The sequence below is a fragment of the Oreochromis aureus genome, linkage group 16 (genome assembly GCF_013358895.1).
Source record: "Oreochromis aureus strain Israel breed Guangdong linkage group 16, ZZ_aureus, whole genome shotgun sequence".
NCBI classification, from domain to species: domain Eukaryota; kingdom Metazoa; phylum Chordata; class Actinopteri; order Cichliformes; family Cichlidae; genus Oreochromis; species Oreochromis aureus.
In genome coordinates this window covers 23,100,299-23,121,644 of record NC_052957.1, presented here as the reverse complement: position 1 = coordinate 23,121,644, position 21,346 = coordinate 23,100,299, and the positions used below count along the sequence as shown (strand labels likewise).

Sequence of the window (21,346 nt, the reverse complement as noted above, 5' to 3'; positions counted from 1 at the left end):
AAACCAAAAGTGCTGAAATCGTCTAAATGATGAGCTGAAGGATCTGTGGGTTTTTGCATATCACACCTCCTCTATGGCTTTAAGAAAAAGGGTGAAAGAGGTCAGCTCAATATGCATATAATTTGGGGTTACATTTGAAGTTTAGGTTTTAAGCTTCTTGATGAAAGACAGCTATGAATAAATGTAATCTTTTCTCTCACATTTGGTCATTTGCTGAGAGGTTGGAAAAAAGCCTTTGTGCGCTCTTTGGCTAATAATATTCCTTATTGCCATTCCTTTACATTCATTGTCCTGCTGAAACACCCTGTTTAAATGAAAATAGTCAAACGTGAATAAAATTACTGATCTTACGTTATCTAACTAAATAAAAATCAATATTGTTACTGTCACATTTTATGCACTCGGTTTGTCACAGATGGATGAACGGAAAAGTTTAGGCCACACCGAGGAGGAACTTATTTGTTGAGCAAGGGAAAAAACAACAAGACGAGGGCAGACTGTCAAAGGATCGAAAGCCATTCATCTGCTCACCTGTTCAAGGTGTGCTTGGTTGATGTCCTCCTCTTTGGTGGGAAACATATGTCCACAGCAGCTGTGCCACCATGAATAGGCGGTGACTGTGTGCTAGCTAACTGCATTCCTGGGAATCAGGCCAAGTCTGAGTGGAGTAAGCTGTCCCATTTTTGATGCGAACATTCCACCTGATTTACACATCTCTTTTCCTACAAAACTAGCAACCATCTACACAAGCCAGGCCAGCACCTGACCAAAAATAGTGAATTGTGTGACATTTCTTCGTGCTAATAGATATAACATTAAGAAATTACGAAAAACACCTTCATCAGTTTAACAAAATAAGCACACAAGCAGAAAGAGTAACACATTTTTTTAAAAATGCATCTACTACTACAACATCTAGTACTGCAACTTGTATTAGACGGTAATGGAAAGATTTGCATGTGAAAGAAACCCCAGCTGGGACATGGTGTGTTTGGTGACTTGTTGATGTAGCGGAGTTAGAAGATGAGCTAAACCTAGGAACCTGTTTTTAACTATTTCTGGAAATATTTCTGTTGTCACTAGCAGCAAATCCTAGTAACTGATTTAAATGTGTGTATTTAGCAAAGTTTTTGACTGTTTTCTTGTGTTGTATTTGAAGGACATCGCCTTTGCATCCTTTTTTAAGTTGCAGTACATTCTCAGATGAAGTGCTATTAGAAGTGCTTTGAACATCTGTGTTACTGAATCTTGGCAGTGAAACTGCAATGATACACAATACTGTGTCGATATAGATGGTGTAGACTTACCTGGGTTCAGACTTTTGAATCTGTACATTGAGAAATTGAGAAACTGAAAACTAATAGGCTCAGTAAAGACTGTGACAGGACAACAATTAGCTAATCAGAACTACTAGTGAATCTACCACCATCATAATGCAGTTAAAGATTAGGCAGGCTCTATGCAATAACCCATTTGTGAAGTCTCCATTTTAAGATTTGCGCCTTATTATGTCATTCTATAAGTGACTATATTTGGATGATAAGGCTAAGTTAACAGCTAAAGCTAGCAAGTTTGATTAGCAAGGTGCTAGCATAGAGTCTATGGGAGGACTGCAAAAATACAAATATTTGTTAATTACTGATAAATGAACAGAATTCTAATAATGAACTCACCAAGTCTTCACCACAGATTTCTGGACAGGCTCCTTGTAAAGTTAAGCCATTTTAATTAGCCTGGTTGGCAAGCAATGCAACCATGTCCCTAATAATACATAACTTTAAGCCTTAATAAAAACTAACGTCAGTGAGTTGTGCAGTGGTTTGTATCGTCACCTCACACCAAGAAGATCCTGGGTTCGAATCCACCAGCCAGCTGAGGATCTTCTTCGTGGAGTTTGTGTGTGTGCAAGGGTTCCCTCTGGGTACTCCGGTTTCCTCCCACTGTCCAAATAAAGCAGTTAGTTGGGTTAGGTTAACTGGCGATTCTAAATTGTCCATAGGTCTCTGTGCTAGCCCTTCGATATACCGGTGAACTGTCAAGGGTGTACCCATGAGAGCTGACTCCATCTCCTCCTCCTTCCACTGAATTGGATAAGCAGAAGAAAACAGATGGATGAAGTTATAAAAAGGTCAGTTGTAATTTTTTCTACAGAAACCATAGCCAGCTTTTCTTCCATGCTGTAAACATTTTTAGAAACAACAACATACACGCAACATATATGCATAGTCAACAACATACTCATAACGTATACGTTAATGTCAACAACACACACTTACGCGTAATGTACACCTAAATTCAACAATGTACCTGTATATAATGTTGATCATTATAGTAAGATACATTAATGAAAAAATAATAGCTAAAAAACTTTTTTTACATACCTCCTGCTATACAGTTATTAACATTTAGCTCTGCACAACATGCAACATCACCATGCTAAATGCTAACGAATAAATTCATCTTGTTAATTAATGGTTAGCACCATCTTTGTTTCTCATACTAGCATGCTCGCATTTCCTAATTTGCAACATGTATGGTACAGATTTAAAAATGAAAATATAATATGTTTGATAGTAGCTGAGCATAAATTAAATAGCTGGACAACTTTAAATTGTTAATGCTTCCAGCGTGTATTCCATTATATAACCGTCCACGCTTAAACAGCTGAATAAAAACAGAATTCCATGAAACACATGAAATTGTATTCATGAAATTAAACAATAAATATGACCCTCAAGGTGGTGCTAACGGAAATGTCTCTGGGTGTCGAATAGTTTCTCAGTGAATGTAATCACTATTTTTAAATATGACACTCACCCTGCTTACAATAAGCTGAAGCACCTGTAATAATTATTCGGAAACTTGCACAAGTAAACAGAGCCTGTGAGGGCAATTTAAATGTAAACATTAAAAGGCTGTTGCTAAATGGAAATGTCGTTTCTGTTTGCCCTGATGTCTGATCAAAAACAAACAATAGACATCTGCAATATTTCGCTGTCCTATCACCAACCTCCATCCTATGAGGAAAAAGGTCAACAGAAGAGCTCCAAATGGGATGGTGATCCCAAAATAACAATCCCAACAAACGCCCCCCCGCCTCCCGCCTCTCTTAAACACAATCACACAATCAAAGCCCTACTGCCTTTCCTTCATTGTTTAATTTCTGCTGGCTATCTTAGATATCTCTGCGGCTGTTCTTATCTTTGACCTTCAGCTTGTTGCTTTGTCGTCACCCCCTTACACGTGCACCCTCCACCCACCTACCTGCTCCCACCCCCACGCCAGTGTGCTGCGACCTTCAGAGGGGTGTCATTACTCCCTGACCCATTTGACGATCCCCTCATGTGGAATGTGCATATGCCGAATCGCTGTGGATCTGCACAGTATGGGGTGAGGTGAAGTACTTACAGAAATATGACTTGACACGCTTTATCAAATGGGGAAAGATGAAGACGAAACAGCTGCTGGTGCTGTCGTAAGCAATCTGGCCGTGATTGAATAAAAGTGTCAGGAAAAGGGCTGCTTGATGGTCTTTTGTTCTCCCCCATCCAGCTTGATGTTAGTTTGAGCTGTCAGGAGGGAATCACAGCTGGGTGATTTATCAATACTTGGAGTGACCTTGTAGCCACACTGCTATGCGTGTGTGTGTGGGTGTGTGTGTTTGTGCAAAGGCTTGTATCTGTGTGTGGCTCTCCCAGATTAAAAAAGACACAAAGTGGAATATTTTCAAAATAGTTGGCACACATAGACAAAGACTTGGCTTGACTTGGAACAAAATTCTCTCTTCTCTTAAACACAGTAAGTGGATTGTTCTGCCAACACGATAAGGGTATTTTTCTCAACATCAGAGCACTCAAAGCAGCACCGGGAAATGTTTGGGAGAAGTGTGTCTCTTTTAACTAACTTTCGCAATTTTTTTTTCTAAAATCGCTTTACTATTTTTTTTTTTTCCCTGACCTGTCCACACGAGCTCTTCTCCTCACTACTTTCTTTGAGACGTACTTGGACAGCCTGTTTTCACAGCAGCCATTGACTGTCTCTGTTGTGATTAAGCAGATGTTTTATTGCAGACTGGAACAGTCATTACTGCCATAAACCCATCTGTGGAATTGCTTTTTATGCAAATTTACAAAGCATCTGCATAAATAAAGTTCTAATTAATACCTTTCTGCAAACCTCTGCGCTCTTTGATTCCTAAGTGTTCTTAATTGTGTACAAGCAGGTAGAAAGTACAAATCAATGCTCACAACATGAGAAGGTTTTGTTCTTCATTTACATTATGTGTGTGTGTGTGTGCGTGGGGGGTGTTTTTTTGATTATCTAATTTATTTATTTAGTTAGGTAATTCAGATGAATGAATGTCGCAATAATTTGCAATAGTTTGCAGACTTATAGATTTTTGAAAACACGCTGCTCCGCTGTTACTTAAACATAAAGCGTGCATTCATACACAGTTATATTTTTGATAACCCAACATGGTTAATTATTGACAAATTGTTAATTAAGAGCGAGCTGTAAGCAGTTTCAATCAGGGATAACATTTATGTAAAGTTGCACTGAGTAGCGTTTTTAGCTCCTGTTGTAGGTTACAAGGGAAATAAAACAAAATCTGCTGCTACCGGTTGATTGGGAACTACTGAAGAGTAAAGTTTCCCTGAGAACATTAAGGCTGCTTTATAGATCCCTTTGTTGTGAGGGTGCCAATGGAAGCTCATTAATTTCCCCAGGTTTTTAATGGGGAGTGTTGAACATGTGGCAAGAGTTGTCTTGGTGGGACTCTTATGGCTTGCACTTATGCTGCTGGAAGGAAGCTATTTGTTAATTGTAACAGTGTCCTTTGCTAAGTAATCGAGCCCATTTTATTGTACAACCCAATTTACTTAAGCTGTGTTGACAATTTGTCATTCAATTCATATCAGTCAGTCTCTTCTTTCATGCCCTGTTTTGCAACTTATTAGCTGTGATTTTATTTGCACCTGCAAACATTACCCTCTCTTTGTCATCTCATCTCTGCCCAGTACATATCACCTTTAAAACTAACCTTGTGCAACTCCACCTTGGGTTTAGGTATGGGCGTTCTATAATAATAAAGCATAATAAAGCACAGTAAATAGAAAAGGTACAAAGGCATTTAGATTAAACCCCCAGTATCTCTGAAATCACAAGAAGAAAGGAAGTGTTGTGGATGAAGAAGGACTTTGTTTAATGATTAAAGGCGGCATCTGAGGCATGAGCGAGAAGGAGGAGGAGCTGTCAGCGAGGTCAGGAGACAAATGACAAATGGTTTTGAACAAAAACATGTTGGGATAGAGGCAAGGTCTTCAGCTTCAACTTTAACTTTTATTTTGAAGTGATTAAAGAACAGCACTGTTTTAAAGCAAAAGGACTTTCCCACTTGCATGTTAAAGTGTGTAAAGTATGTGTGTGCTAACCTTCAGCCAAATGCATCAAAACTCACTGTATGACATTTCATCATTCAGCCACTGACAATCCTAAATACATGGCCAAAGCAACCAAAGTGCCCCACACAGACAATTTATTTCTTTTTTTCTTTTATTCTTTTTTCTTTTATTCATGAGATTAAATGCTGTGTAACCGTCTAACTATGCTGTGATCCATGTTTGATATTTACTACTGCTAGCACAAACAGTACCAAACATTTGAAATGAGGTATAAATATCAAATTAGAGACTATAGAAGTTGAAGCTTTTGTACAGAAGTCGGCATCGTTTATGTAATTAACATGCAGCCTGGGAGCCAGATCAACACGGCCCACTGGGTGGCTTGGCAAAGTTTGAAAATTTGGAACAAAATGCTTCACATCTGTAGTTTTTTCAATAAAATATGTCAGCCTGGTGACGCCTTAATACACAAGAGTGAAAATGTATTGTCAAAAGGGAAATTAAATTTCATCATCGTGACAGCTGGCTTCAAAGTCATAAAGAGTAAAATGCTATTGTTGTTTAGGTCCAAGAACTCTGGAGGTGTTGCACTTTTGCAGAGCGGTTGTAAATTATAATCCACATACCATAAGGAACACTGCACCGAAGCATCTCAGTGTGTTCTTCAGTCTGTTTTGTGCAATAAATAAATGTGAACATTTTTGCTTGTTCTTCGTTAGGTTTAAGCTTAAAATAAGTCTGTGACACACACACACAAAAAAACTGATAGAGGGAAAGCTTTCTTCGACCATGCAGTGCCAAAGTTTCTTGCACAGCAAAAAATACAAACATACGCTGTGCTACTCTGTTTCTCTCATCAGCTAGTGAGATCTAGCAACTTTTAGCATAATGAATTTAGCAGGGATGCCTTCTCTACACAGCCCATCAGTCCTACCATCTAGGAGATTAAATTATGTCTGTAAGCATTAAAGCTTTGATGCTGTATTTGGGCCGCATGCATGCATCCATTTGCAAAATTCTATATAACAAAATTAAAAACATGGACACCTATGGAAAATGGCTTGGCACTAGCACTTAAACCCAACCACTCCAAACAGTCTGCTGACTAATGCATTTCTAATCATTTCTGTGATCAATGTTAGCTACTGTGCAATAAGATTAATCAGCCATATGCAAAGCTAGGATCACCTTGAACAAGGCACGACGAAAGAGAGGAGAAAAAAAAGGAGATAAAAGGGCTGAAAGAAAGTGTCCTGCTGTTATGTATGATAAGCACACCGTACAGAAATAAAGCGCACCTGCATTATTCACGTTTTCCATGGCGTTGGTTGTGTGTGTGTGTGTCAGTGTGTGTTTCATCGGCATTACACCATTGTGCTTCCCTCAGCTGTGCTTTGGCATCTGTGCATGGCCATCTCACTGCTGAATAGCTGCCTGATTATTCCAAATCTAAGGGAATATTCAAACAAGGCCGATAATGCATTCTTCCATATGATTCTCCAGAGCTGGGACAGCTGTTCAGCAGCTTTCAGTGCCATGTTCAGAAAGGGACAGATTTCTCTGCTCAATTAATAGGCCCCCATTAAAAATCCAGGAAGAAGTTTGACAAATGAAGCAGAGACTGAGTTTGTCTTAGAAAGATAGCTACAAAATAACTATCTCGATTAACTGATAAATAGCATACACTTTGAGCGAAATGATTGGGAAATTAATGTTTAACTTTCAAATCAATGCCTGCGCAGAATCAGTGTGGCCAGACGAGGCTGACGGATTGAAATTTGCCTGTGGAAGCACACAAAGCCTACACTATACGGAGAGGAGTGTCGTTTACATTTCCAGACAATAACTGTCAGTAACTTTGTCACTGTGCAGTCATCGAAATTAAACAGATTACAACCAGGTCAATTTCACGAAGCGGTCGTGATAAAAAGCAACATGATAAAACTTTAATGACAAGAAGTGGTCGGCTGTACCCAGACAGGAGGAATTACTGGAGATCACTGTCTCTTTGTTCACTTCACTTTGGCCACACGGTGATATGAGAACGCAGAGCGGTGCTGCTGCTGCTGTGCCGCCGCCACTGCCTCGTAACGTTTCAACTGGCAGATGAATTCTTTCAGTCTGGCTTCGCCCTCTCCCTTTCTCCCTCACTCTCTCAAGAACAACGAGGAGGTTGTCTGTCCAAGGGCACACCTGTAAGGTGCAGACCCTCGACAGGCTTACCTCAGTGGCCTCTCCTGCTGTACTCAAAAGGCAATTATTCCTCTCAGAAGATAGAGCACTGTCAACTTCAAACAGAGGACATTCTTTAGGCAGATTAGGCGAAAATTATGTTTTATTATTTGGGCCCTGAAGAATGAATTGGACTCTATTTGGCCGTCTTTGTGGTGAAATCTAAGACAGTTTAAATGGCAGAGGTATGTTTGGAGTCAAGGTAATACTCTGGTGTCTTTATGAAAGGGCAACAGAGAGGATCAGATTAGAAGCTGAACAGCGAGAGTCTTTCAGTGCGGCTGTGCTATCATCTCTGTCTTCTTGTCCGTGCCTGTAGAGAGGTTAAATTAAATGGCTGTAATAAATGTTTTGGTCTTGCTGATGTGGTATGGCTGGCTATCAAACAGAAACACTGTGGAGAAATGGCATGGTGGAAGATCAGAGAGAGGAACAAATGGAGGGTGGGAGAACTATGTCAGCACATTACCAACATTAGAAACGGACTTGTTTTCACTTAAACCTCAATTATAATGGTGGCTCCAGAAACAATTATATTGATGAATGCTTTCTTAGTTACTGTAATTAAATTATTCCATTTAATTAACGAATTATATTGAATTTCTCCCTAGAGGACGGCATTAGCCTCATCTGCTGTTTTACAAACAGGAGTACTCTAATGTTGTGTGCTATGGAAATGATTACTAATGCCTAATGAAACTGTGTCAGATCAGATAAATGCTGTGCACAGTCAACAAGCCAAGCTTGTAACACAGCCAAACTTGAGACAAAACAATAAAGCCAAAGAAAAAATTATTGATTGTATTTTTTCAAGGGCAGGCTTTGTAAAGCTGACATCAAATGAATTATAATGCAGAGTGCCTACTTCATGTTTTAAAGACTATATAGAAAGTCAAAGAGAATTTGCATTAAGCAGCTTTTAAAAAACATAATTGTCCTTGCATCAGTTCAGTCAAGTCAAGCTTTTAATTTACAATGAAAGTAACCAGTGATTTAAAATTAACTTTACGTGTCTAGTTAAAAACCCACCCGGATAAGAAAAGAAAGAAAAAAAAAAGTCTTGCTTTAAAAAATTAGTAGCACTAAATTAAAGTGTGGATTTATTGCATAAAATGTCAACCCACTGCCCATTACACTCGATGGCTGTGTGTGTGTGTGTGTGGGGGGGGGGATTATACACTATATAAAACTGCGTAGAAAGCACACAAACTCTGATGGTTCAGCAGTACAAAGCTACACTATGTAAATGCACAAATGAGGAAAAAAGATATCCAACTGCAGCTGACCATTGCCCTCTGGTGGGTGTGAAAAGCACCTGCTTGAAGATGACTAAATATAGAGGGTAACTTAGATTTGTTTGTATTTCTTGTGTTGCAAATTTCACAAGAGCTCAGATTATTCAAACAAGCACAAATAAACACAATTTATACCAGTTACACAAAAACAAACCAGCTAATTTATTTCTTATTAAGCTGTTTCGTTTCACAGGAAGAAAAAGAAAGAAAGCCCGAAAACATTATACCAACAGTAGTAATGTGATGCATGTGTTTATTGTCCGATCCCATTTTGGCTTGGCCATATTAGTCCATGTGAAAGGAGACAGGAGTTGTGATGCTGTAAGCACATACCGTGCATTCTCTGTCCTCCGCTGTGCAGTTGTTGGGCATATTGTGAGGTTTTAATACGAGGGATATGGCGGAGGGCTCGGCTCACATTCACTGTACAGGAAGAGCCAAGAATGACAGTTGCTCCTCTTGCAGCTGAGACATCCATGGATTTATATTGCACTTTTAAAGGTCAGCACATGACAGGCAATCAGTCAGCTCCCAATTGGATGATCAGCAGTCATTTGAATATGTTTCTAAAAAAAATTTCTCATTATTAAAAAATCTGAAATTGCAAGCATTTTCTTGGGGGTGACTCATCCTGATGTAGAGTTTAAAAGCCACCCTTAATACCATCTTATAAAATATACATAGAAAAAAATCTTTGATAACGATTATCTTAAAATGCAAAAGGTAAGATGATTTCTTAAAAGAAAAAAAGACTTTGCTGTAAGTTAAGAAAAAGGAATAAGATGAAAAAGCAGAGGCAATTTAGAAAACCATAAAGACTTTAAAAGAAATCCTCAGTCATCTCTAATAATTGTGAAATAAAGTGCAAGAGTCAATATGACTTTTGTGTAATATTAAAAAAAGATGCTGCATACATTAGAAACATGTTTTCCTCATATATTTTGGCTTTCAAATATGCCCTATGTAACCCGAGTGATTCTCATATTTAAAACATGTTCAGTCAAGCCTGCAATGGGTGTAGTTACAACATTTTAATAAGAGGACATGAACTGCCTGAAGGTGAAAGAGGATGGGAGTGGCAATAAATGTCACATTAAAAGAAATCCTTACACACACTGAGGTTTCATATATATATATATATATATATATATATATGTGTGTGTGTGTGTGTGTGTGTGTGTACACATATATATATATTTGTGCCAAATTGTGGCACACCCATATTTCCAGTTCAAGCACGCTCCAGTGGAACCATCATAGGTAGCATAATATACACAGTGTATTATGAGAGGTGTGTGTGAAGTGGCACAATGTCGACAAGTCAATTCTGATTTGTTAAGCTGAGTTATAAAGCTGCTGTCACTCTGATCTCGAGTGGGCTAGAGGCTGGAATCTCCTTTATTTCTGGGCCAAATCCAAGAAAATACAGTAAAGAACAAAAGCAAGTTCCTTCAGGGTCACAATTCCAAGTCTTTAGAGTGCAAAATGAATACAGGAACGGAAGTTTAGCAGGGATTGCCGCAGGACGAAGTTCAAACACCTGCAGGTTAAAGTTCAGTACAGTTAATCGGTGCTAAAACGCACAATGGCGTACGCTGCATTTGATTGAAATGCTGAGCTATTTTGATGGAAACATGCGCAGCCTGTATATGTGCGCAGGCTTCGTCGCTGGCTCAGGAATGTTGGCATCAAGTATGCAGTCCTGACAGACAGCTGCACTGCAGTGGCGTTTTTAACATGCCACACCAGGACCCAAGCCTGCTGGATCCTCTGTCTCTGAACAAAATCAGAGTGCGTGAAGAAATTAGAGCGAAACTACACTGTGGTGGCGAAGCGAGACGCAAAGAACTCGCCAGTTTGAATCTATCTGTGGGGATGTTAGAGTTAAAAAGACTACTGAATTTCCTTTGAAATTTGGGAGAGAAAAGAAAATCATGTGTATAATAAAATATTTCCCCTCAAAAGTCTGTGTCCAGTTTGAAAAACTTGCAGCTCTTATAAAAGCGTAAGAAGCAAAGCATTCTGTTTCAGTATGACCCTGCGGGGTACTGCACAGACTCCATCAACGAGTCACTGACTCACTTTACTCTAATGTCTGCGAACTGTGCCTGTAAACCGCTCCTTCATGCTCACAAACACTTGACACCTTCATCTCTCGCAAGTGACTCTTTAATCCCTAATCCCCAAGAGTTTTGGCGTTATTTCCACCCTCTGCCATTTCACCCCATCACACAACCACAGTATTCATTACACTAGGTGTATCGCGATCGGCTGGTTGCCCTGTTTATTTTGTACATGTTCAGCCCCGCCCTGCAGACGCGCTGATATCACGCAGTTGCGTAATTTGACAAGCCAGCGCAAAATAGGGAGAATGAGCGTTTGACAGCTGCCGTTTTCCTGCTACAGATTTCTTCGAAACAAAAGAACACTTATGCTTCATTCATTCGCTAAAGATTTCGGATAGTTGCCCAGAATCTCTGCTTGCATGGCCGCTGCCGTGAGGAATAATAATGTTTGGGTTGCTCCGCGGCAGGACGCGCAGTTCCTCCAGAAAACCTCCGCACCATTGACATCCGACGGTCTTAGAGGTGAAGATCATGGACAAGTGCTCTGTAACACGAGGGATGCCATCCCGGGAACTTCCTCCTTCCACGATTACAATTTGGTAGGGGCTCGTATCATTATTATTATTTTTTTCTTTCCCCGTCTGCCTCTCAGCATCACGGGCTTTACTGGTGTCAGCAGGTTTAACGCAGGATTACAGTGTGTTGCTGATCAAAGCAAAAAAAAGAAAAAGCAAAAAAAAAAGGCTGTTTTCATTTTAAGATGTGACCCACGATACTGAAGGAAGGCCCGTGTGATTACAGCTAAATCCTGGGCTTTTAACCTCTGCATCGATGCTGCTATTTACTAACTGTTAAGAGGGGGAATTGCAAACAGGACATGGCTGGGATGTGACACGTTGCTCCCGCTCCTGAAACAACTCCTGAGGAAGATGCATTGCCGTGCAGAGCAACTGCATGTTCTAATTTCAGCCATGTATTCTGAAACAGCTTAGCCTGGAGTGTTTTAGAAGGGCGTCTGCTGCTTGTAGGGAGGGGGTGGTGGGGGCGTCTTTGATGTGGATGGGTGCACACGAGTAGGCCCCAGCATGCATCCCCAGATTCATTCACCTCAGTTACTTTTGTTATTGTCAGACTTCTAGTACCTTAAATGGGCAATAATGGGAAGTTCTGGATGGCTCTGATTTTTCCTTAACTTTGGCCCCAATTAATATTTCTCCAAGTCCAAAGAAATAATGATATAAACAGATGAGTGCTGACCTTGATAAATCTGAATGAAAAATGTCCTAAAACTAAACAATTAGTGAGCTTGAATCAATTGCACAACACCTGTATTTCCTATTCTGCTGTCTTTACGTCCACAGTAACAACCCTGCTACGACTCACCTGATCATTTTCCTCTGTTTTGCCTCTCCCAGGGTAAATCCGAGATGGACAGCTATTTGTGTTCACAACCACAGGATGTAGTAAATTCCAAAATGATGTGCAGAGACAGCACCCTGGCTCTAGAGCCACCTTTCACCGAGGACTTTGCCTCCCCTTACAGCGTCAGCATGAGTTTGCTCCTTCCCGATGTCACATATCTGCACCCAGGCCTTTGCAGGACTGTGAGACAGATCAAAACCGAGCCAACAAACTCTCTGATGCATCCCGCGTGCCAGGGGAGTGGAGTATCGCCAGCAGTCCCTGAATACCCAGGGTTTTTTTGCGCAGCTGACACTGCAAGTGGTAACTTCGTCATCAAGCAGGAAGTGCCAGATTTCCAGGACGTTCCCCTATTTCAGCTTTTGAACTCTGATTTGGAACAGCTCGTTCACAGCTCGCAGGTGAACCCCATCCCCATAGCCCCGTTAAGCATTCCCACTGGGAATGTTCATGCTGGCCCAGTCCTGAATTCTGCGAAACCCGCGAGCAGCTTGCAGAACGAATGTTTTTCATTTAATCGACGCGTGGGCCATCAGCCAGGATCAACTTATCTGCCACCTTCTCCGCCAAACTCTGAGCCCTCAAGTCCAGACAGGGGCAAAGAACTCCTTCACAACCTCTCCCCGCCTCCATCCTACGAAGCCAGCATCGCCTCTAAGTTAAATTTTGAGACCCACAATTCCATTGATCTTGGACAGACACCCAGCATAGCTCCAATCCAAAACCAAGATCAAATTTCCACGTCTGGATTCATCCAAAGTTCAGGTTCTGGACCAGTACAGCGTTCAAGCCTGACACCAGTTCAAACACCGTCGGGTATTGGCCCGCTGTCCCCGGTGTTGGCTCAGTCGGCTCCAGTTAAGTACAATCGAAGGAATAATCCTGATCTGGAGAGACGGCGGATTCACCACTGTGACGTCCCAGGTTAAGACTTCTGTTCGGTCTCCATAACAACAATAAATTTGAGTTTAAATTTTGTCAACATTAAAAAAGATATAAAATGCAAGTACTTAATAAGCTCTGTCTGTTTGTTTTTACAGGCTGTCAGAAAGTATACACAAAGTCATCTCACTTAAAGGCTCATCTGCGGACGCACACAGGTAAAATGTTCTGAGTTGCACTTCTTATTTTTGGATGAAATTGGTGACGTTGCCAGGCAGAAAAATTGCACTTGGCTTGCAGATGCATTCTGTCTGCTGACAGACCTGGCCCACATCTCACTGCTGTCAAATCACATAAACCCGCAGCTCTCGTAAAGAGAGCAGGGACGAAGACAGGACACAGTGTGATTTATGACTCACAGTTGTGGCTTAGTGTGAGTTTGTTTTTTTTAATTGGATGGAGTAGTTTGGGGTTTTTTTCTTGCATAACATTAAATATTGAAGGAATTCAAATATATATAAATATATATTGACTGGCTGCCTTTATTCTTCAACTTCTTCCCGATGAAGGTGAGAAGCCGTACCACTGCTCCTGGGAGGGATGTGAGTGGCGCTTCGCCCGCTCTGATGAGCTGACACGCCATTACAGGAAACACACCGGGGCAAAGCCTTTTCAGTGTGGCGTGTGTAACCGCTGTTTCTCCCGCTCTGACCACCTGGCCCTGCACATGAAGAGACACCAGAGCTAGAAACCTCTTCCTATAAAAATGTCAATCTTCCTTTCCTTTTTTGTTTTTTTTTTGTTTAGTTTTTTTGGACAAAATACCGTCATATGCATATCAGCAAATAAACATGTTAAAAACTGTGAAACTTATTTCACTCACTCCAAAAGTGGGAGATAATCTTAGCAGTGCTGACCCACAAATAATAGAAATAATGTAAAAAAGATCAAATATTATGGTTGCCTTATTTTTTTTTCCACACAAATGCCTCAGTTTAGGGGATGTTTGAAAGGTATCAGTAAAAAAAAAAACATAATGTAATAACGTAACTATAATGGATCTTTTTTAAGATTTTATTTTAATTCTACACAAAAACATTTTGAAATATAAATTTTATATTTAGGTGTTTTCACTGTACACATCATATCACCCATGTGTTGTCGGGGCATTTATTTAGTATGCTGCAAACTGCTACACTGTAAGTGCAGATATCTATGTATGCTATTAGCCAGAAGAGGAGGATGTTGTTGCAGCTAGTGGGTCAAAGGGTTGGTTGTGCATTTGTGTAATATAGAAAGTAAAAGTTAAAGTTAAAGTTGCAGGAAAGCAAGTTGCAGAGTTATCTGAAGCAGTAGCAGGAAGAATAAACATCGAGGGGGTGGTGAGCACTGTTTGTGAGCCATGTGGTGATTGCATTGCTTACAACATGAGGACACTTGGTATGAGATATTAAGCGTTGAATGACCAGCACTGTGAATGATCTTTATCTGTGCTCTGACACTGTAACATACACATGGTCATTACAGAGAGGGTTGTCTTTTTGTTTTCTAAGTGCAAGAGATGAATCCAAATGTTGCATTTTGATTTTAGGATTTCTCTGAACACTTTTCACTACTGTGGTGTTTAACTTTCAGCGAGATCTCATTTTATATTAGGAATACGAAGTGCTGAAACAATTTGCAACATCTTTGGGAACATTTATTTTGTCTCTCCTGTTCGTTGTCATCGTGGAGAAATCAAACATTGACTAGAATTTCTTTTGGGTGTGGGTGAGTCGAATTTGATAACCTAATGTTTTCAGTGTGAACATCTATCAAAGTTGATGGTTTCTTTGACTTCTCTCCAAATATCAAACACCTTTTTGAAAGTGCCTTTAACTGCTTAGTTTTTTTTTTGAATGAATGAATGAATGAATGAATGAAAAACAAAGCTGCCCCTGCCTGTTAAAACCATCCACTATGTTCCTCTTAATTTCCACAATGTAACATTAATAGAAATCTCTATAACCTGACCAAATTTGAATATGGCTTAGCAAAACCAATTTTAAAATTTCTGTTATTTAAGATGTATATATTTTGTATCTGCTGTTTTAAAATAAAAAAAAAAGATCCATGTATTTCTTTTGGATTGTATTACAGTTTTAAATTTTCCTTTTTTAAAAAATAAATTAGGTTTGTTTATTTTTGTTTTACAAAGTGCAAAAAGGATCAGATTACGTCGCTACAGTCGACGCTGTTACGAGTTTATCCAGCCAAGAAAGAAGCGCAGTGAGTTATTGCAATACTGTTGAATAAATAAATATGCACAAAGGTCAGAAGTTTGTGTCAAAGCTGAAACATTAACATGTAGCCTAAACTGATCAAATGTCCAATGGAGCTGTGTGTCCCTCACAGTGCAAATAAAGATGTTTTGTGTTGAATATTAACTTTTGAAATGTCTGATTATTTATTCACAACATTTGAAAGGTTTACTCTAGCCATGTGTCTCCATGCTAAATCTTGAGAAAACGCTAATGCTAATGCTAATCTTTTGGATTGTTGCTTGCAGAGCGGGAATATTGCACGTTATTATAACTTTTTACACCACAGCTTTTGCTTTCAGTGAACCTTGCTGGTATTGAATAAGAAATAGCACAAAAACAGTTTGGCAATGTTGATCTGTTTTTGCTTTAGAAATTATGCTTTTTATGCAAAATAGGAGGGAAAAAAAATTAAAGGTGGCTCATTGACACCATTTTTTTAAAGGTTACAAGCTGAAAATATAGATAGTTTTAGAAGGATAATAAAAAGAACTCATGTAGCACCTTTGTAGTCTGTCTAACTTTCCCAAGGACACTTGCCAGCTGGAGGAGCCAGTTTTTCTGGAATTTGCTAATTAGTCCGGACCACACCCCGATTTAAGACTTTCCTTTTTAACAATCTGGTGTAATCGAAACAAAACAAGTCATCTTCTTGGTTTGCAACTCTTGGAAGGTGTCCCTGACATGAGTCATAGCAATGCTTTTGCAAAAAGTACCAGGAGAACCTGTAAAAGCCACAGAAGGTGTCTGAGCTTGTCCTGGGTGCAGAGGAACTCCTGAACTCTTCTGAGGATTATTTACTTGTATAAGTCCCCCCCAGCCCTCCCGCCAGTGCTTTACATTACTTACTGTACAGTAAAGCCTACATAACTCAGACTCTAGTGAGTGATAAATCATTCAGGTGAGATCCTGCACAGTAAAATGCTTAGTGGAGTGGGAATTGATTGTAATCATCTCAATCCGTTGCTGCCTGACAGAAACATTCATCCAGACCTCGTTATAATAGAGCAGAGGACAGGAAGTTCTTTTAGCTGTAACCTTTTCTCAGAAAAGGCTTGTTTGAGAATACCAGGTCTTAAAATACTACTCTTTGTTGATACTACATAAGAACAACAAAGCAGTGTGATATTACACTGAGGTACACGATATTTTAGCTGGACGATTCAAAACGTCTTTTTCCGCTTCCAGTAGCGATCCGATGAACTACAGACCACTGTACTGTTGTTCAGCTACGTCTTCCCTAATAGCGAGATTAGTTTTCCGAATGCCAGCAAATGTGAGTTCTCGGATGTCTAAGTGACACCGAAACCACATTCCATCCATCTCAGTCATAGATAGCAACTGGCTCCGTCCCAGTCTGTTACATACAAAATGCAACTTTATTAACCTTCATGCCTCCATTCATATTAATATACATGTATATGTTTGAACTTATTTTAATTTCACAGCTCCATCCATATGAAAAATACAGAGAAAAAGGCAAAAACACTGACTGGATACTTAAACAACTCTCGGAGAAAAGGAAACAAAAAAAAGTGTAACAGGAGAAAAAAAAAAGTACATCTGTTGTTGAAGTTTTGAAAAATATCAGGATTAAAAATTTCTGTTACAGATGTGGAATTCCATGAGCAGAATCTCCCTTTTTGAAGCGATGCTGAGCAATATCACATTTTTCTTTACGGTAAGAATGAAAAGATCTGAATATATTTACACTACACTCACTTTACATAAATACAGGAACAACGATTACTGTACGTAATATCAGCAAACTTGAAACAAAGGCATTGGCTTCACTACCTAAATTTTCAAAACCAGGAAAATCAAAAGCAGATGTTATACAGAAAGTAAAATATATATTGAACTGACAGAAACCGCAAGATAAGTATTCATTAAGAGAGGTGTGACTGCTGGAATCCCAGCCACAGGATTTTTTTTCCTTTCTTTTTTTTTTCTTTTTTCCTGTGAGTATGATTCCTCATCATCTTCCATGGAATCACTATGTTGAATTGATGTGTTGAAGCTGAAACACCAAGAGACCTTTGTAACTCGGTTTTGTTACCCTTAGAGGAAGTGACTTATTGCAAGCAAAGTAATAATGTGTGCTATAAACAGCCTGTGAAAGTGTTATGGGAAGATGCTGCATTGTACACAATGGTATAAGGCTCAGTGCGAAAACAAAGTTCAACATTAGAGGTCCGACTTGCATAATGTTGTCTGTGCTTCTTTTTTTTCCCCCAGAATTCGTGGTTTTCTCGTTTGAAATTTATTAATCCAAGCACGCGTGCTGAAATCGAAGCTCTGCACAGAGCAGCTGATATTACAAGTTTGTGATATGAGGCACTATTCATTATTATTATTGCATAACTTTGACCCTGGTTACCGTAACAAAATTATGCTTTAAAATATGAGGAAAGAGATGCTGAAGGGAAATACAATACACCCTGTCCTATGGAGACACCATCTTCAAGTCAAATTGAGATTTTCAGAAATTGGTGTATTAAGGCATGCAACGTCATATACTGAATACAGGAGTACATGTGTCGCTGATATGTGCTTGATTGGTAGAATTTCTTGTCGGGTATAGCAAAATAGCAACACAGGGAATTGTGTACCTTAATACTGTGTATAAATAATTGGTCAATTCTAGCAAACACTGGTTCAGCCTTGGGAACTGAAAAAAAATGATTTGATCATGAATGTGTTTAACCACAAACCAAAGAGAAAATAAAAAGCAAACTGTTCTATAACATCACATATGATCATTTACATGATGAATACCATTAGCCCCATTTCACTGTATATCAAATTAGATAAATTACAGTCTCTGAAAAAAGACTTTACATGTATAAATGTATTTCCTGCATCTACTAATCAAAAGCCCTATTTTTCCAATGTATGTACAGGCTGTAGAACTTTGTAATAAGTTTTATCTTCACTATCACATATATTACAACATTTCAAAATGTCCTTTGTACAGAAGAGAAAGATTTATATGCAAATGAAGACGTGCCCCTCAATCATAAAAACGCTCTAATACTTTATAAGGATGATAAAATACGATGATGATTATTCGCTTATAAATTGACATCTGAAATAAAATCATTTGAATATCATACGAAACAAACAAACAAGGTGCTGATATGGTTTTGCCAAAATGTTAATACAACTGGGCATAATGTCGTGCACAAACAATACAGATAAATAATGACAACATGCGTTCTCCAACAAATCGAGAAGGGCGTCGCGCGCTTCCGTGCGGAAATTGCTTCCTGGATTTGGCTGTTTTACTGAAAGTGAGAATGTGGAGTCCAAGTTTGTGCATTAGCGTGCAAGTGTATGGATTTCAAGGTACCGTAATCAAAAAGGTTTACATTTTTTTCTTTTTTACTGGCTTAGGTCCAATAGATGCATTTGGCAGCATTATCGAATAACATTGGTTGGCCTGATATTTTATGTCCGAAGCTTTTACGTAGCATAAAGAGCGCTGGAAATACTTGCAAAAATGTCTGTTATTAGGTCTATAAAAATATATTTTTAATTGAATTTCCTGATTAAGGTTAAGTGATGCTTTCCAATAAATATATCTCTGCCGGAAACTGCTTCTAAAAGGTACTCCTGCTGTGAATACAAACACACAGAAAAAAAGAACGGAAAAAAAAAACAGTGTGCATGTATTTGTGTACGTATGCATGTGTGCAATTCCTGCATTTTTCTGCTTTTTCCATGACCAAATCTCAGGTAAATCAGATATAAATCATAACTTATATCTGGTCTGAGGCGATTTCAAGTGACTTTGTTTGTGTTTGAGACAAACGACAGGAATAGAAATGATACATGTGGAGACAATCACCAGCTGGGAGACATCAGATTAGAAACCAGTCAGTAACGGAGGGAGTTGTGGTACAGAGCGTGAGGAGCTGGCCAAGCTGGGAACTTCTCCTCGGATATTGACATCAGCAAACAGAACAAAGAGGAGGTTTAATGTTCCTTCCCATCACTTTGTTCAGAATGTATTGCTCTTCTGTATTGTACACCAGGTGCCACACTATCCCTGTAACACTTCAGCTGGTGCCAGTGTCATTTTATGGACAAGTGCTGCGGTGCTGTGCAAAACCACAACACAAATTCCTTTTTTTTCTGTTAAACCCAGCTGGAAAAAAAAGACAGAGGTGAATGATTTTTTTTTTAAAAAAAGGAGAAATGTCAGGACACAATAAAAGTCTGTAAGGTGCCTCTATTTTTTCACATACTGGAAATCTCCTCTGATTGTTCAGTTCACTGTACATGAGGGGTTGTATTTTTCTGAGTCAAACATAAGCAATAAGCAGGCATTAAAAAAGAAGCAAAACCCAATAAACAAAACATTTTTATACTGAAGTATATTTATCCTTTAAGATTGCACTTTACTGATTGCTAATCACAGCTCAAAATCCACCAGATTTTTTTTTTTTCCTTTTTCTAATAAATGCTTTGAAGAGGCTCAACATAAACATAAAGAACAGCACTGATGACGTTTGGAGTTGTCCGGCCATGTGAGTGGATCATCAATGGTGTGTGCTGGTGCGATGATATGCAAGTCCTATTCCCATTTATGAAAACAGGCATTGAATGACTGAAAATGTGGAGGTGCTGATGAGGTTGATCTTTTGGGGTTTGTGGGGATTTGAGTCTATCTTGATTACAGTTTGCAGGCAATGAGAAAGGTGAAAGTCCAACCTTCTTTTAGCTTCTACAAGGGATGCCTCAGATCTAAGAGCAGAATCCAGCAGGAAAATGAAACCACTTGTGATTATATGGTGCCCCCTGGTGGTCACAAATCAGACTCACACAGGGAGGCGTGGTGAAAAAACACTGCCTGTAACTTCAACTACATCCAAGTCCGTTCCCGTGATCCAGTCGAGGCCAAACTTCTTCCTGCTCACACAGGAAATCCATTCCTTACAACGGGGTCTTTCACATTATGAATGCTGGAAAAGCAGCCGTTTTGAACAATAATGAAAAGAAAGACACCAAAAAAAAGACACAGTTGCAATTGCATTATACTTTTTTTTTGTCCAAATAAAGAGTTAATCTTAAAAATCAAAGTGAAACATTTACGAACAGTGCTGTAAAAGACAGTTCCCTATTATACTCCAAGCAAAGACAATAAAAGATCCTGCCGTCTCTTCATTCCAACCAAAGAGGATCCAGAAGTGACCCTGTTTTGTGCTCCTCAAGCTCTGTGCACCTTCGTCCATCAGTCATCTCTGTCTCCGTCTTCTCTCCTTATGAAGGATGAGCGCATGTGTGCGTCTGTGTTTGTATGTGGGTGTGAGTGTGATAGTGTGTGTGTGTGTGTGTGCGTGTCCAGGCCGGCTGAAAACATTCACAGGGAGATCCCGCTCCCCCGGCTGCCTGTGTATGCATGTGAGTGTGTGTCTTTTCGTTGACCTCTCTCTCTCTCTCTTTATCGCGCTCCGTCTGATTCACACCAGCATGTGTCTCCGTCGGTGCAGGGCCAAGTGGTCAGATCTGGAGAAGCTGCGGTCACAGTCTGCACACTTGAAGGGCTTCACCCCTGTGTGTTTTCTGTAATGCCTCGTCAGCTCATCAGAGCGGGCGAACTTCCAGGTGCAACCGTCCCAGGTACACTTGTATGGCTTTTCCCCTGGAAAGGAAGTCAGAAAACACAGTCCATGTTCAGTCGCATTTCCGGCAGATTCATTTGGAAAATCTGCACTTGTTAAGTGATAATCCATGAATTACCG

General features: G+C 39.6%; 3 protein-coding genes across 4 annotated transcripts in view; 1 reads left to right on the top strand and 2 right to left on the bottom strand.

Moving 5' to 3' along the window:
* Positions 1-1,940, bottom strand: part of dachd (dachshund d) — a 116,742-nt gene extending 114,802 nt beyond the window's left edge. The window contains exon 1 of the mRNA XM_031734693.2: positions 1,833-1,940. The gene's annotated coding sequence lies outside the window, so the exon portion shown is untranslated. The remainder of the gene's footprint in view (positions 1-1,832) is intronic.
* A 9,343-nt stretch (positions 1,941-11,283) lies between these two features.
* On the top strand, positions 11,284-15,412 carry klf5b (Kruppel-like factor 5b). Its single transcript, XM_031734645.2, has 4 exons — positions 11,284-11,594; positions 12,411-13,341; positions 13,458-13,517; positions 13,869-15,412. The coding sequence occupies exons 1-4, from the start codon at positions 11,415-11,417 to the stop codon at positions 14,045-14,047; spliced, it is 1,350 nt and encodes a 449-aa protein (XP_031590505.2). The 5' UTR covers positions 11,284-11,414; the 3' UTR covers positions 14,048-15,412.
* A 1,542-nt stretch (positions 15,413-16,954) lies between these two features.
* klf12b (Kruppel-like factor 12b) overlaps positions 16,955-21,346 on the bottom strand; it is a 38,913-nt gene continuing 34,521 nt past the window's right edge. For both annotated transcript variants that reach the window (XM_031734484.2, XM_031734483.2), the window contains exon 6: positions 16,955-21,246. In XM_031734484.2, the coding sequence (XP_031590344.1) occupies positions 21,065-21,246 (182 nt within the window). In that variant the 3' untranslated portion in view covers positions 16,955-21,064. The remainder of the gene's footprint in view (positions 21,247-21,346) is intronic.